Source organism: Scyliorhinus torazame, chromosome 12 (assembly GCF_047496885.1).
Source record: "Scyliorhinus torazame isolate Kashiwa2021f chromosome 12, sScyTor2.1, whole genome shotgun sequence".
NCBI lineage: Eukaryota > Metazoa > Chordata > Chondrichthyes > Carcharhiniformes > Scyliorhinidae > Scyliorhinus > Scyliorhinus torazame.
Window position 1 is genome coordinate 197,053,155 of NC_092718.1, and position 17,396 is coordinate 197,070,550.

General features: G+C 44.1%; 1 protein-coding gene across 4 annotated transcripts in view; it reads left to right on the forward strand.

Moving 5' to 3' along the window:
* Window positions 1-17,396, forward strand: part of LOC140386851 (protein phosphatase Slingshot homolog 2-like) — a 202,651-nt gene that overhangs the window by 160,093 nt on the left and 25,162 nt on the right. For all 4 annotated transcript variants that reach the window (XM_072469620.1, XM_072469621.1, XM_072469618.1 and 1 more), the window contains 4 exons: window positions 785-850; window positions 1,632-1,826; window positions 10,830-10,923; window positions 11,420-11,548. In XM_072469620.1, coding sequence (XP_072325721.1) covers window positions 785-850; window positions 1,632-1,826; window positions 10,830-10,923; window positions 11,420-11,548 — 484 coding nt within the window. The remainder of the gene's footprint in view (window positions 1-784; window positions 851-1,631; window positions 1,827-10,829; window positions 10,924-11,419; window positions 11,549-17,396) is intronic.

Genomic DNA, 17,396 nt, shown 5'->3' on the forward strand with positions numbered 1-17,396 from the left:
CTAGATAAGCACACGTGGAAAAATCTAATGGAAACATTCTGATGATAGGGTTACAGGAAGAGGGCTGGGCGGAGGCTTATCTGGAGCATAAATGCTGGCGTAGATTAGTTTGTTTCCATGCTGTGAACTGTACTTTTTGTTCGCTGACCAGTAATAATTTAGGAACTGTATCATGTGACTCGCATTCACTCAGTAACCTTCCACCAATGGAAGCCCAATGTCCATCACAATGCACAAACTGTCAAATTGCCATATAGCATTTATGACATAAATGCTGCCAACAGAATTTATCATGAGAGTTTTCAACAGTAAACAACTTAATTGCTTTGTTCTAACATTTAGTTCTGCTACCGTGGCAATTAATCAGTCATTGTGCCAGCTCATGTACACCAGATAAATAGAAGTTATCAGCTATAAAGTCATGGTACATATAAGTTGTAATTTTATGAAGTTTATTTAAAAAATCCTAGCAACTGATTGCTACGTGTGGTTTTCCTAAAAATATATTTCATTATTTTCCCCCTCTTTTTTTTTTATGCTCTGCCTTTTGCCCTCCCACATTTTCTTCTCTCACTTCCTTTCTTTTAAATTTCAATCTAAATGTGTAACTCAGTGACTTTCTAGATTATTATCCACTATAGAAATGCCCAACCCTCTTAATTTTCCACATGATAGAATTCCAGTGCTTCCTGCATATTGTGGTGCTCTGTGCCACCATACTGTTTATTTCTGTATGCTTTGCTGATAATTTCAAATGTATTTTTTTCTGTCTTTCCTTCTCAAGTGGATTCAGTGTGTCAACAGTGAGCAGAATTCACATCTTCAAGCCTGTATCTGTACAAGCAATGTGGTAAGAAGTTTCTGAACATTTTTTTTGTTGCAATTTTTGTTGTCTATTTGCGGGTTTTCTCCAGCACCAGTTTGCAAATGAAGTTGAAAGCTTCATTGCTGTTTTAGCCAAAAGGTGACCTTTTATCCTCAAATAACATGCAAATGGTATTAGAACAGTTGCATAAGAGATATTGTGTAGAAGATAAGCAAAGCAAAAGCTACAAGCTCTCCCATCAGCTTGTATGTGCGAAGACCAGAAGTTCATATTGTTTGTCTATTTTAGCTATTTTCAGACAACGCCCATTGTACATTTTTTTCAATGTTGCAGCCAAAATCTTCACATTTCCTAGATATAGTTTTCATTTGGCATCATGAACAAATGTAAAAATGCAATACTCATTCTAACACACTAAAAGTGTACAGTAATCTGTTGCTCAGCATTATGGTAGATTCCTGAAAAAAAAAGAACATTATGTTAAGTGACTCAGATTTTCCCATTGCAACCTACATAAAAGCTGTAAATGGGTCATGTAGGACCTATCGGTCAGTCATGTTACATTGGCCCAGCCTGGAACGGCACTGAAATGGATATCCTGATGCTATGTGCACATATCGACCCTACTGTATCCAGTGGAATGAGTTAAAATGGGGGCTTAGTGTACCTGTTTTGGTAGAGGTACAGCCAAATGAATCCTTTGTTATCCTGGCTGTCAAAAAAGCCTAATTTCTTAAACACAGGAGAGCCTTTGGAAAAACCCTTGAGCTGTGACACCAACTGTGCAAATTATTTTTATTTTCAGGTCAGCTTTGCAGAGTTTGCACAAAGCCTGTGAGATAGCCAGGATGCACAACTACTACCCTGGGAGTCTGTACTTAACGTGGATTAGTTACTATGAGAGCCGCATCAATTCTAACCAGGCCTTCGTTAATGAGTGGAATGCTATGCAGGATGTGCAGTCTCACCGCTCTGATTCACCTGTCCTCTTCACAGATGTGTATGTATATTCCTATCACTTTATTTTTTGATGTGGAGATGCCGGCGTTGGACTGGGGTGAGCACAGTACGAAGTCTTACAACACCAGGTTAAAGTCCAACAGGTTTGTTTCGATGTCACTAGCTTTCGGAGCGCTGCTCCTTCCTCAGGTGAATGCAGAGGTCTGTTCCAGAAACACATATATAGACAAATTCAAAGATGCCAAACAATGCTAGGAATGCGAGCATTAGCAGGTGATTAAATCTTTACAGATCCAGAGATGGGGTAACCCCAGGTTAAAGAGGTGTGAATTGTATCAAGCCAGGACAGTTGGTAGGATTTTGCAGGCCAGATGGTGGGGGATGAATGTAATGCGACATGAATCCCAGGTCCCGGTTGAGGCCGCACTCATGTGTGCGGAACTTGGCTATAAGTTCCTGCTCGGCGATTCTGCGTTGTCGCGGGTCCTGAAGGCCGCCTTGGAGAACGCTTACCCGGAGATCAGAGGCTGAATGCCCTTGACTGCTGAAGTGTTCCCCGACTGGAAGGGAACATTCCTGCCTGGTGATTGTTGCGCGATGTCCGTTCATTCGTTGTCGCAGCGTCTGCATGGTCTCGCCAATGTACCACACTTCGGGACATCCTTTCCTGCAGCGTATGAGGTAGACAACGTTGGCCGAGTCACACGAGTATGTACCGCGTACCTGGTGGGTGGTGTTCTCACGTGTAATAGTGGTATCCATGTCAATGATCTGGCACGTCTTGCAGAGATTGCCATGACAGGGTTGTGTGGTGTCGTGGTCACTGTTCTGAAGACTGGGTAGTTTGCTGCAAACAATGGTTCGTTTGAGGTTGCGCGGTTGTTTGAAGGCAAGTAGTGGGGGGGGTGGGGATGACCTTGGCAAGATGTTCATCGTCATCAATGACGTGTTGAAGGCTGTGAAGAAGATGACGTAGTTTCTCCGCTCCGGGGAAGTACTGGACGACTAAGGGTATTCTGTCGGTTGTGTCCCATGTTTGTCTTCTGAGGAGGTCGGTCCGGTTTTTCGCTGTGGCGCGTTGGAACTGCCGATCGATGAGTCGAGTGCCATATCCCGTTCGTACGAGTGCATCTTTCAACGTCTGTAGATGTCTGTTACGCTCCTCCTCGTCTGAGCAGATCCTGTGTATACGGAGCGCTTGTCCATAGGGGATGGCTTCTTTAATGTGTTTAGGGTGGAAGCTGGAGAAGTGGAGCATCATGAGGTTATCCGTGGGTTTGCGGTAAAGCGACGTGCTGAGGTGACCGTCCTTGATGGAGACGAGTGTGTCCAAGAATGCAACTGATTTTGGAGAGTAGTCCATGGTGAGTCTGATGGTTGGATGGAACTTATTAATGTCATCGTGTAGTCGTTTCAGTGATTCTTCGCCGTGGGTCCAAAGGAAAAAAAATGTCATCGATGTATCTGGTGTATAACGTCGGTTAAAGGTCCTGTGCGGTAAGTAGGTCCTGTTCAAACTTGTGCATGAAGATGTTGGCGTATTGGGGTGCGAATTTGGTCCCCATGGCTGTTCCGTGCGTCTGGATGAAGAACTTGTTGTCGAAGGTGAAGACGTCGAAACAAACCTGTTGGACTTTAACCTGGTGTTGTAAGACTTCGTACTTTATTTTTTGAGATTGCAGCCTCCTGGAAAAGCCTAAGTACTGTGGGGCTAACTTAGCATCTATGTGATTTTGAACCATGATCCAATTGAAGGTCAGAACAAGCTTCAGGGGTAAATGGCCTACTGATATTGCCATATTCCTTGAAAATGGCAGTGGGTTTAGTTTTGGAATTTTCCATCTGAAGCCTGGATTGTCACAGTGAATGTCTTTGGCCTTAGTCTGTGTGTCAACAGTGAGCAGAATTTACATATTCAAGCCTCATTCAGTGCTTTCAACTTCTACGTCAATTGAGGCAGTACACACAATTTTCCTCTCCAGCCTGCATTAAAGAATTTGAATCACCATAACTTCTATTATCACTCTAGTGGTAAAGTAAAGTCGCCATAGTCCCAGATCATCCTTCTTTGAGGGGGAGAGCTGACAGGTGGTGGTTTAACCTGAGGGTCACCACGCCTCCAGTGAGGGGCAAGGTTTAGAAGGCCCTTCATGAATAACCCGGTACGGGAATTGTACCCACACTGTTGACCCTCACTCTGCATCATGAACCAGCTGTCCAGCCAACTGAACTAAACCGGCTCCCACTCTGGTGTTATGTAGACACTTGAATGCTTCAGTAGAGAGCAAGTTTGATTTTCATATTTAGACATTTCTACCCTGAAGTGTTGTAGTCAAAAGGAGGGATCTTTCGCACTGATGAGACTGAAAATGATATTTACTTTTAAAATTTCAGTTTTAATTCATATAGATTACTTTTTAACTTGGAATGTATCACATGAAACAGTCGTGTATTTTCACTGAGATAAAAGGGAAGAATGGAAGATAATAGCAATAAAACTTTAAAAAAATTATATAAAGCATATTATCTGTCTTTCTGAAGCCACACCAATTACATTTTTATTTGCAATTATTCGTTCACCTGTAAATATGTAGACCAAATATGGGCGGGTTTTGAACTACTAAGGAAAGCTTAACATAGGCAACTGGCATGGGCGCAACAGTTCAAATGGCCCACAACAATTAGATTACCCAAGGTTCAAACGAATGGCAAGGCATTCAATGTATTGCTAACTGGTTAATTAGAGAGACAGAGCATGGTTATTTATAATAATAAGTTATAATAATCAGGGTTCATGAGTAATGATTATGAGTTGGGCCAGGGAGAGTGATTGCAGCTGAGTTTTCTTTATGACCTTTGAGGTCTTACGAGAGCTAATGATCTCTTTCCTGTTCATTTTATCAAATCTGATTTCAAAGAATTCATGTCCTTTTCCTTTTAACATTGATTTGTACTTGGGATTGTGAGGCATAGTCAGTAAGATCGCTGTTTCAAAGATTTTAAAGTATTTCCTGAGGCCTTATATCTTGATTGTTTGAAACATCACAAAACACGCATCAATTATCTTGAAATGCAGTGGCTGTTATGCAGGAATGAAGTACCACCAGAAGCCAGTTTAAATGTCTTTCTGTTTCAGATGTTGATGAATATGCTGCCCATTTTTAGTGTTTAATTTGTAGCAGATTTTTCTCCCCCATAACTATCTATTCTGGAATGCAGAAATAATTGTTAGCCAATCACCAATTGGTGCAGTTATGAAACTGACGTTGCTTTCTCGCTGGAAGGGGGGTAGGTTTCCCGGGTAGTGGCCAAGGGTTACAATCACCGGCAGATTTCGGTGAGTGGCACCATGCCTGGCTGTGTCTGCTGTGTTCTGGATCTCTCCTCTTGCTGTTAACGGACATGGCCACCCTGACAGAGGTGCATCTGCATGGAAAAAACAGTGCAAGAATTTGATCACAGGAACCGGAATGGAACCATAAAAGGATGGAGCCCTGAGACAGTGGAGAGGAATCACCGAAGGAACCACCAGAGGGACAGGGAGAGGGCTGAGTTAAGAAAAAAGAGAGGAAGGGAGAAAAGGGACTGCTCATAGAAAAAGGACTGTGGTTGGCAGAAGTCAAGTGGGCTCTGGAAAAATCCTGAACATCTAACATCTTGCATAGTAAAATTTACTTACGTTTGTTTAGAACCTGTGCACCTTGTGGTCTTATTCCCTTAGCAAGTGTCTCGGATCTCAAACTGTGTCTACTTTAAACAAAAAGTTATTGGTCCCTAACCAGATTGTACCAAAAGTTTTGGTGGGCCTGGTCAAGATCATAACAGTGCAAGGATCATTGTTTTGAATTTGGCACCTGCAGCTTCAAACTACAAGTTGCACCTGCTTTGGTTTCTGGCCATTTCCTGTCCCATGCACCAGGCCAACATTGCAAGTCTTCTGGGGCAAATCCTGGAAAGAGAATAATTCTATAATAAGCATTGGCAATATTTTTTTCAATATAGACTGCTCCCCACTGAGTAGCTAAAAAGGTATCCCTATCCTATATTTATCTCTGCTGACACCTTGAACAGCAATCTGATCAATAAGAGACAAAATGGGACCATGCATTGCCACCATATCCTTTATGCCGCTGTGCCTTACTTGTTTTTATTAGGCTGTTAATATTTCACAGTATGACTGTTAAAATAATTTTGGTAGGCCTAAATGAAATAGCGGAGGAGAAGACAACTAGCATTGTTAGCTGAATATTTTTTTCTTCATTTACTTTTGGATGCATTAATTTTTGTTCAAACAGAAATGTTTATCGGGTCATTTTCAAGAATCAAAAACTTTCATGTCATGCATCTGGATATTCTGATACTAATGGACCAGAATATAGGCTCTCAGCTGTGACAGTCTTTGCTGACTAGGAATACTATTTTTACTAACTGTGATAAGAATTTGGGCACTGCAGATAGCATGACATGCAGACGCCATCTAGTTGCTTCCTTATTAGGAAGTTGATGATACAACCTTTCTGTGAAAGGTGAACAGATGTGACGTTGATAGTTGAAAATATGGGTAGGGTTGCCAATCACCGAGGATTGGCCTAAAGACTTCAGGAATTGAAGACCAAACTCTAGGACACTGCTGAAGAAGAAATCCCTGAAGAAAAACTATCCGGACATTAAAAAAGATTGGGGCGCGAGTCGGTGGCCTTGTTGCGCCCGACTTGGTGTCGGGACAAGGCCGTTGAAGCTCACGATCTGGATCTCGCTCTCGCTGGGAGTGATGCAGATCAGCATTTTTAAATGCCTCGTTTAAATACGTTTGCCGGATTCTCCCGGTACTCGGGATTCACCGTCCGCATCTAGGAGACCTCGCCAGGGCGCCATTTAATACTGTTCCAAACAAAAGTGGACCAGTCATAACAGTACCTGGGAGGGATCTCCCAGGCCATTGGAGACACTCGGGTGGTTGGAGGCAGAGCAGGGTGGTACCCTGCCACCTGGTTTGGCACTCCAACCTGCCAAGGGCACTGCCAGGGTGCCAAATAGCCTGTGCCTGTGGTCAGGCCCAAGAGTGTCTTTCCCATAAAAAGAGGGACTCAAAGACCCCAGAGGAGGCAAGTGGGGGGGGGGGGGAGCTGGGAGGCCATGGTGGGGTCGCTGAGGGGGCCAAAATACCGGGGGCTCCATGGCACCCTGATCAGCGAGTTGTCTTCCTGTGCCGGTGAGCTGAGTTTGCCAGCGCAGGAAATGATTGAGGTTCGGCCTCGACGAGGAGTTCCTTGCTGAGTCCAAAAAAACAATGGCAAAGTACTGCAAGGGCCAAGAAACGCCCCGCTAAATGCATCTGAAACTGGACATGTTTTGGCTGAATTGCTCCCTTGGTTTTGTTCTGTTATTTTCTTTACCAGATATGAAAATGGGGCGCGGGGGGGGGGGGGGGGGGGGGGGGGGGGGGGGGTGCTGTCAAGCCCTCAAATGTTTTCTTAAAGCTGTGCATAGAAGAAGCCTCGAGACTCATCCTGCTGTATCCACCTTCCACCATGTATATGAAATACCAGGTACCAGACAAGTTTGTAGGAAAGTGTCCCAAAACACTTCACAGGAGGCTAATAAGATATATGCTACCTACTTTAACTGTAAAATTTCTGATCCCACAACCCACCAGCTGTTTAAAAAGCTCATTCATGCCTTGTCACCTTCAGAATCAAAGATTCTAATGTTCTCTGAGCTGGTCTGAATTCTCCATGATCTACTCTACTCCAGAAGGCACATATCCATTCTTGTATTACGATCCCCAACAGCGGCAAGGATGCTGGACCAAAAACCCCAATTGTTTTTTAAGACGGTGTGGAAACATTGATTCGCTGCAGGGGTGATTGAATGAAGAAATCGGGCTTTGTTATTTTAAAACAAAACTTTATTATAACTACAATATTAAACTTTTTAACTTCAAACCCAAAAAGAACCGCTTACATATACACCTTAAAACTACTATTTAATTTGCCATTAAACAACAAGAAAATGCACATACAGCTGCCAATCCTAAACAAGCATGGCCGAAAGTGATACTTGCATTACAAAACAAATCCTGTCTTTTGTGACAACCTCTCGAGACTTTAGCTGAATGCATTCAAGTGGCTGCTTAAACTGAGTTGTTTCAGCTTTTTCCTTGTGTCCAGTCAAGGCAGCTCTGTTTTTAACTATTATCACTTTTTTTAAGCTATCTTACTGGGAAAGAAAACTGCCCCTCATCATGCAAGAAAAAGAAGGGTTGCCAGATCACAGATCAGACTTCACTTCCAAAAGTCTTTCTCCAAAAACCCTCAGCTGGATTCTCCGTCGGCGGGATCCTCCGTTTCGCCAGCAACGCACTCATGCCCGCGGATTTCCCAACGACATTGGGGTGTCCACAATGGGAAACCCCATTGGCCGGCTGCCAGAATGAAGGATCCTGAAACAGGTGCGGTGGGACAGAGAATCCCACCCCCTGGTGTTTCTAACAGCTTGCCCAAAATGTCCCTTCCCTCTCTCTCGCTGAGCTCCACCCCAGCACTGGCCTCGCCTCCTTGAGATAAAAAGTCTCTCTGCAGGATTTTAACCCTTCAATTTCCACTACGTTTATAATCCAATTTCCTAAAATCTTCCAATCGTCACACATTGTCCTTGCTGAAGATACATCACTGTCGCGATCCAAGCGGATAACACTGGACAAGTCAGATCCCAGAATGAAACCTGGCTTGATACAGCCTAGCTTTGGTTTTTTAAGAAAGAAACCATGGAGGAAGGTTACTGAACATGAACTTTTAACATAAGTTAACATAACAAAATGTTTATTAAATGGGGGGGGGGGGGGGGGAACGGGAGAACTGTATTACAAAAGATAAAAATGTTGTAAATGCTAGAAAATGTTTCAAGCTCTCGCTATTCCTTTTATCTCAGCAACACCTTTACAGACATACCAACCCAGTGAAGATAAGCCACTAAACACCAAGGCTGCTATCTTAGGCTGGCCCACTTGCAAAATGTTTTTTCGGTGGATTTCTGAACATTAAGTTCAAATAGTTTTTTCCCCAGTTGGTGTCTCTCCCTGAGACATCCAAAAATGCACGATTTCTTCAACTGCAGAGTAAACACAAGTTGCTTAGTCTGTTCCCCAGCATCCTTGCAGTATTTCTTATTTGAGATCTTGGAGCTCCTGTCTTTCCTCTCTGACATACACACTTTGAACTTCTTTTCTGTCTTTCCCTATGTCTATGTGTCACTGGACCGCTTTCAGTTTTTTGGACTTTTTTTTTCTTCCCCAAATTCACTAAACTACTAACCCCTTTGTAACCCATCTCTTCTCTTCCAAGGGCTGTAAAACCTTGTTAGAAAACCTCAGAAAACCTGACCTTTTTCCTAGGAGGCCCTCCAGACTTGTCAGCACCAAGCTCACAAAAAAAAAGAAATAAAACTGAAACCCATGTTCGATCTTTCCTAACACACAAATATAAAAGTTATACATTGTTCCTAGCATTACATCTGTACCCCAACATCTGGAGTTGAACATTCCTTTGTGTTTCAGTCCTTCCATGATCTCAACTCTCTCAATCTCTCTAACCTCCTCCAACTTCTGCACTGTAGGGATTCTATGAATTCAACAACATCTGCCCCAAAGCACTTCAGTTTTTTGCTCTATTCTTCCTCCCTGGCCCTACCATTGGCAATTATGTTTTCGTTGCTGAGGATTCTCACTTTGGAATTAACTCATTCTTTTCTACCTCCATAATCCTCCTTTTAATCTGAGATAAAAAAATAAATTACTGCGGATGCTGGAAACTGAAACAAAAACAGAAAATGCTGGACAATCACAGTAGGTCTGACAGCATCCGAGGAGAGAGAATGGAGATAATGAACGGGATTCTCCAATCCCGCGGCAGAGTTTCCACGCCGTCGTAAACGCCGTCTCGTTTTACAACGGCATGAATGAGCCGCTCCCACGTCTAATTCTGGCCCCTACAGGGGGCCAGCACGGCGCTGGAGCAGTTCGCAGTGCGAACTGGGCTCCACGGGATCCGCGCATGCATAGTTGCACCAGTGCCAAAGAGGACATGCGCAGTGGCGCCGGCGCCAATGCGCGCACGCGCAGTGGCCTCCTTCAACGCACCGGCCCCGACGCAACATGGCGCAGGGCTACAGGGGCCGGCACGTAGGAAAGGAGGCCCCCAGCCACAGAGGCCGGCCCGCCGATCAATGGAGAATCGCGTGCCGGCGTCTGGGCGGCGTGGCCCGTTTGCGGGGATTCTCTGGCCCGACGTGGGGCTGGGAGAATACCGCCCAATATTTTGAGCCTGGAATCTTTCCTTTAACCAAGCTGTTAGCCCTCCTTTCTAATATTTCCATCTTTGGTTTGATGTCTTTTGCAACTTTATACCTTGGGATGCTATTCTGCGTTGCAGATGCCATGAAAATACATGTTGTTATTTTAACTATGAAAATCAATTTATTACCAGGCCATTAAGTGAGTAATTTTTCCACTGTTGGGGATTCATCTGATGCATATTATCCACTAATTTCAACAAACTTCTGAGTTTCAGATTGGAAATCTAGATTTGCTTGGAACTCTTCACAGTACTATAGGCACATATATTTTCTGTAATCTTAAAAACTCCATAATGGGGTACTGTTTTTATCTGTTGTGCATTTTAGCATTTTGAGTAATTACATTTTTTAAAGGAAGTTGCAAGGCATTTTTCATTGATGTCATGAAAGTAGTTTGCAGTTAGTTTGCGGTTGAGCTTTGCTGTTGAAATCAATGAAAGTTCATGTGTACATGTGAATATTGTCCTGCCCTGGAGCAATTTTCCTGCCCTTCCAAGCTCCTGTAATTTGTTAATTATAACAACAAATCATAAGCAAGGGAAGTATTCTTAAAAATAAATGCTAATTATGGAGCAAGTGTGATTCGCAGTTGACTGGAAAATATGACCTTCAGTTCAAAAGCTGACATGTATGTTTATCGTGCTGTTTCTTTTCAATAAAGGAATAATTATGGTATTTGTGCCACTTACAGACCAACAGAGCGAGAACGAACGGAAAGACTGATCAAGACTAAACTTCGTGAGGTAATGATGCAGATGGATTTGGAGAACGTCACATCAAAAGAGGTAGGTTATACACCTATTGAAGAAAATCATTGGATTGAAAATGGGTTCTGAATTAATATATTCATTGATTGATTGATGGTGTTTAATATTATGCAAAAATAAGAAAACTAACTTCTCAAAACCCAAATATTTTGCAATTTGAGATGTTTGGTGATGTAGCTTAAAAAGATTGGAACTCCTAATTTCGGAAATGTGTTCTGCATCTTTACCTTGTAGAGGATTCTTACTGACACTTTACACTTGCTTGTCTCCAGCTTGCCTAATTTTTAACTATTTGGAGATTGTATTAACTGTCATCTTACAAAGTAGATGTACAGTTTGGAAAAGAACTCATTCTGAAATATGAGTCCAGAAAAGAGTGGAAAAACCGATACGGTTACCCATTGAAACTGTTAGTCTGGTTACTAGTAGACAATTGCTGACCTTCCATTAACTGCTGATTGGTTTTCGTCTTGTGTTAAAAGGTCTCAATAGTTGATTGTTGTACTGATTACAGATTCGCACAGAATTGGAGATGCAAATGGTTTGTAACCTGAGAGAATTTAAAGAATACATTGATAATGAGATGATTGTAATCTTGAGACAGATGGACAACCCAACCGAGATATTTGAACATGTCTATCTGGTATGATCATTATGCTATAATTGATATTTGTCCTCTGTTTGCTATTTTATGTGGGTATGAGTGTAGTACCATAAAATGAGTGAAGGGGAATTAAGGAAAGGGAGGGAAATCTCAAGAGGCCTCTCTCGTGCTGGTTTCTAAAGAGCTTGGTTTTTCAATCACTTTTACCCAAATATGATTGGGTTTGGTTTCCTATTTAAAACACTCAGAAGTCTTGTGTCCTTTCACTGAGCCCCTTCCCTAGTGATAGCTTGAGACGATAAGAAATATTGGGTTTATAAACTTGTACTCATCCAAACCTCTGCTGCCTGTATTCTAATTTGCACCAAGTCCTGATCACCCATTATCCCTGTGTTGGCTCCCAGTCCAACAATACCTTGTTTTTTAATCCGTCCATGGCTTTATCCCCTTCCCTATTTCAGTGCACATCCCTGATTTTAGTTGCTGCATAATTGCCTTCAGCTGCCTATACCCGAAGCCCAGGAATTCCCTCCCTAAATCCCTTAACGCCTTGTTTCTCTTCATTTCTTAAAACCAACCATTTGCTCATCTGTCCTGATATCTCCTTTTGTCTCAGTGACTACAGCCTGCTCCTGTGAAGCAACCTTGGAATTATTACTACATTAAAGGCACTAAATAAATACAAATTGTTGGTAGGCCACTTTGTGGGGTAGAAGATTGGCATGCTACCACATTGGATGCAATCCAGCAGACTTGAAACCAAGTCCTCTTTTTGGTGTGTTTGGCGGGGGATGTTTCTCAGCAATTGCAGCGACGGGATTCACCCCGCTATTCACTGGCACTTTGCCGGTTTTATGGGCCCTAGGGAGCTTCTCCCTGCCGAGGCCACACTTCAGTCCATTTCCTGCTGGCAAGAGCTGAGCTCACCGGTGGAAATAGAATCATAACATTTACACTGCGGAAGGATGCCATTCAGCCCATCGAGTCTGCCTGGCTCTTGGAAAGAGCACCCTACTTAAGCCCACACCTCCACCCTATCACAGTAACCCCACCTAAACCTTTTGGACACCAAGGGCAATTTAGCATGACCAATCCACCTAACCTGCACACCTTTGGACTGTGGGAGGAAACTGGAGCATCCGGAGGAACCCATGCAGACATGTGCAGACTCCGCACAGACAGTGACCCAAGCCGGGAATCGAACCTGGGACCCTGGAGATGTGAAGCAACTGTGCTAACCAATATGCTACCATGCCGGCCACAGATCAGCTCCTCGCAAATCAGGACTCCGTTTTGGCCGGCAACCCTGATCTCTGAACCACTTCGCCTCCCGTTTCAGGCCTGTCTCTCTCTCTCTCTCTCTCCCGCCCCCCCCCCCCCCCATTTAATGGGCATGGACTGCCCTGGCAGTGCCAACCTGGCACCTTGACACTTGCAACTTGGCACACTGGCAGTGCCCAGGGAGGGGTACCAGGGTACTGTACTACCCTGCCTTTTACCCACTCACCTGGGAGTCTCGAATGCACTGCGAGACTCCTCGAGGTGCCATCACGCCTGGTCCACGTTTATGGAAACCAGTGCTGCACAAAGTTCTCGCAGGCATAGCTGTTGACTACTGGGTGCCCGGGTGTTTAAATGAGCCTAAATATGCTGAGCCGGATCACGGTGAGGACAAGACCTAGATCACACCGGGCAGAGCGCATCTGGTGACTCGAGACCAGATTTGTGGCGGAGTCCAATTTGGGGCTCTTGCAGGATCGGAGCCAGGCGCAATCTGGTGGCTGAATCGCGCCCAATGTCCTACCAACTTAAGGACAGATAACTTAAAATGGTTACATTTTCATCCTTTATGATGAATCTAGAACATTGTCAATGTGGATCTAGAACATTGTCAATGTGAAGTAATTCCAGAGAAATCTGAAGATGTGCTAGTAGTGATGATGAAGTTCTTAAGAATATGGTATGGTGCTATGTGAATGTATTTTTTGTTCTGTCTCAGCTGACCACTGTCTATTTATCCATTTTGAATTAGTTGTGAGTGTAGTAAGTTATAAAGTTTTATATAATTGCATTTTCTTTGTGACTTATCTCTGCTGTGATTTATCTTCTTTGGGAGAATTTTCTTTTCAAAGTTGTCCTGATTGGATTTCCTGTATTAAAGTTTCACAATGAGGCCAGCTGCTGCCTCCTATGTTGAATCGTGGCCAGCTTTATAAGGATAGACAACAGTCAGCTGCCCTTAAAGTCAAAAACAAATTTGTTTTACTGGGAACATATCAACATTGCTTCAAAGAATCTCAGTAAATCCATCTTAATCTGTAACACTTAGACCACATTGTTGTCAGTTCATTCAGAAAGTGACCTGGCACAAGTGTGTGAAGGGACGATCCTTTAAAACCGAGATGAGGAGGAATTTCTTCAGCCAGAGGGTGGTAGAAGGCTGTGGAGGCCAAGTCACTGAATGTCTTTATGACAGAATTAGATAGGTTCCTGATTAATAAAGGGATCAGGGGTTATGGGGAGAAGACAGGAGAATGGGGATGAGAAACAAATCAGCCATGATTGAATGGGGCTAGATAGTCTACATCTTATTGTATTTCTTCCCTCCCTGGTGAACCACCTGTAGAAGTATTATTTATTGTGAGAGAGTGAGTGAAGGAGGAGCATAGCAGACACCTCTGCATTCTTCATGGGGGAGGTGGTGTAGTGGTATTGTTGCCGAACTAGTAATTCGGAGACCCAGGGTAATGATCAGGGATCCAGGTTTGAATCCCACAAGGCCAGGTGGTGGAATTTAAATTAAATTATAAGTCTAATGATGACCATGAAGCCATTTTCGATAAAACCCATCAGGTTCACGAATGCCCTTTTGGGAAAGAACTCTGCCATCCTTACCTGGTCTGGCCTACATGTGACTCCAGACCCAGAGCAATGTGGTTGACTCTTAAATGCCACCTAAAATGGCCCAGCCAGCCACTCCGCTGTATTTGACTGTTACGAAAACACCAAAAGGGTATAAAATCGGACTGGTCATCGGGCATTGGCAGTCCGTCCTCTTTACTGCCAAAGTTGGCATTACTGTCTCACAGCCTGACATAGTCATACTCACAGACAATATCCCAGACACCACTATCACCATTCCAGAGTATGTCCTGTCTCACTGGCAGGACAGACCCAGCAGAGGTGGTGGAACAGTAGTATACAGTTGGGAGAGAGTTGCCCTGGCAGTACTCAATATCGACTCTGGACCCCATGAAATTTCATAGCTGCAGCTTAAACATGGGCAAGGAAACTGTCTGCTGGTTACCATGTATCATCAGCTGATGTATCGGTACCCCTCCATGTTGAATATCACTTGGAGGAGTACTGAGGGTGGTAACGGTGCAGAATATATTCTAGGAACGGGGTAGGCCATTCAGCCCATCAAGCTTGTCATGCCATTCAATGAGATCATGGCTGATCTGTGACCTAACTCCATATACCTGCCTTTGGCCCATATCCCTTAATATTTTTGCTTAACAAACATCTGTCTTTCTCAGATATAAAATTAACACTGATTCCGCTTTAACTGCTGTTTGTGGGAGAGAGTTCCAAACCTCTACCATTCTATGAGTGAAGACATTCTTCCTAACATCTCTTCCGAATGGTCTAGCCCTAATTTTTATTCTATGCCCCCTAGTTTTAGAATCTCCAACCAGTGGATATAGTTATCTTTATCTACTCTGTCTTTCACTGATAATATCTTGAATACTTTGATCAGATTACCCCATAACCTTCTAAATTCTAGCGAAAAGAGGTCTAAATTGAGTAATCTCTCCTAATTTAACCCCTGTAATCCAGGTATCATTTTGGAAATCTACGTTGCACCCCTCCAAGGCCAAAATATTTTTCCTGAGGTGTGGTGCTCAGAACTCCTAAGTGGGGTTTAACCAGGGTGGGGGACTTGTCCATCATCAAGAGTGGCTCAGTAATACCACAACAGGCCGAGCTGACAGGATCCTAAAGGACATAGCTGCTAGACTGGGACTGAAGCAGGTGGTGAGGGAACCCAATAAGAGGGAAAAACATACTTGACCTCATCCTCACCAACCTGCCTGCTGCAGATGCATCTGTCCATGACCGTATCAGTAGAAGTGACAATCACACAGTCCTTGTGGAGACAATGTTCCCTCTTCACATTGAGGATACCTTCCATTGCGTTGTGTGGCGCTGTCACCGTGCTAAATAGCATAGATTTTGAATAAATCCAGCAACCTCACTGGGCATCCATGCGGCACTGTGGGCCATCAGCAGCAGCAGAATTGTACTAGGCCACAATCTACAACTTCATGGCCCAGCACATTGTCCACTCGACCATTACCACCAAGCCGGAGGTCAACCCTGGTTCAATGGAGTTCAGGAGAGCATGTCAGGAGTAACACCAGGCAAGCAAACATGAGGTGTCAACCCGGTTGAGCTACAACACCGGACTACTTGTGTGCCAAACCGCATAAGCAGCAAGTAATAGACAGAGCTAAGCGATTCCACAATGAACGCGTCAGCTCTAAGCTCTGCAGTCCTGCCACATCTAGCTGTGAATGGTGGTGGACTATTAAACCACTCTGGAGGAGGAGGCCCCACAAATATCCCCATCCTCAATGATGGAGGAACCTAGCAGATATGTTCAAAAGACGAGGCTGAAGAATTCCCAACAATCTTCAGCCAGAAGTGCCCAGTGGATGATCCATCTCCAGAGGCCCCCAGCATCACACATGTCCGTCTTCAGCCAATACGATTCACTCCTTGTGATGTCAAGAAACGGCTGAAGGCACCGGATACTGCAAAGGCTATGGACCCTGACAATATTATGGCAACAAAACTGAAGACGTGCTCCAGAACTTGGTGCATCCCTAGCCAGGCTGTTCCAGTTCAGCTACGACACTGACATCGACCCGGCAATGTGGAAAATTGCCTAGGAATGTCCTGTACACAAGAAACAAGACAAATCCAACCCAACCAATTACCGCCCTAACAGCCTACTCTCCATCATCTGTAAAATTATGGAAGGAGTCATCAACAGTACTAACAAGCTGCAGTTACTCAGCAAGAACCTGCTCACGTGCCAGGGTCACTCAGCTCCCGACCACCTCATTACAGCCTTGGTTCAAACATGGACAAAAGAACTGAATGCCAGTGGTGAGGTGAGAGTGACTGCCCTTGACATCAAGGCAGCATTTGGCTGAGTATGGCATCATACTTAAAACAGGGGGCAATGGGAATAGGGGGGAGGGGGGCTCTTTGTTGGTTGGAGTCAGACCTGGCACAAAGGAAGATGGTTATGGCTGTTGGAGGTCAATCATCTCAACTCCAGGACATCACTGCAGGACTCCCTCGGGTAGTATCCTATGCCCAACCATCTTCAGCTGCTTCATCAATGACTTCCTTTCTATCAAGGTCAGAAGTGGGGATGTTTGCAGATGACTGCACAATGTTCAGCACCATTCGCAACTCCTCCAGATAATGAAGCAGTCCATGTTCAAATGCAGCAAGACCTGGACAATATCCACCTGTCCACTATCTACAAGGCACATGTCAGGAATGTAATGGAATACTCTCCACTTACCTGGATGAGTGCAGCTCCAACAACACTTAAGAAGCTCGACACAGTCCAGGACAAATCTGCCCGTTTGATTGCTACAACCTCCACAAATATTCAGTCCCTTCACCACCAACGATCTGAATCCCAGGTCCCTCAACCGGGACCTGGGATTCATGTCGCATTACATTCATCCCCCACCATCTGGCCTGCGAAATCCTACCAACTGTCCTGGCTTGATACAATTCACACCTCTTTAACCTGGGGTTACCCCATCTCTGGATCTGTAAGGATTTAATCACCTGCTAATGG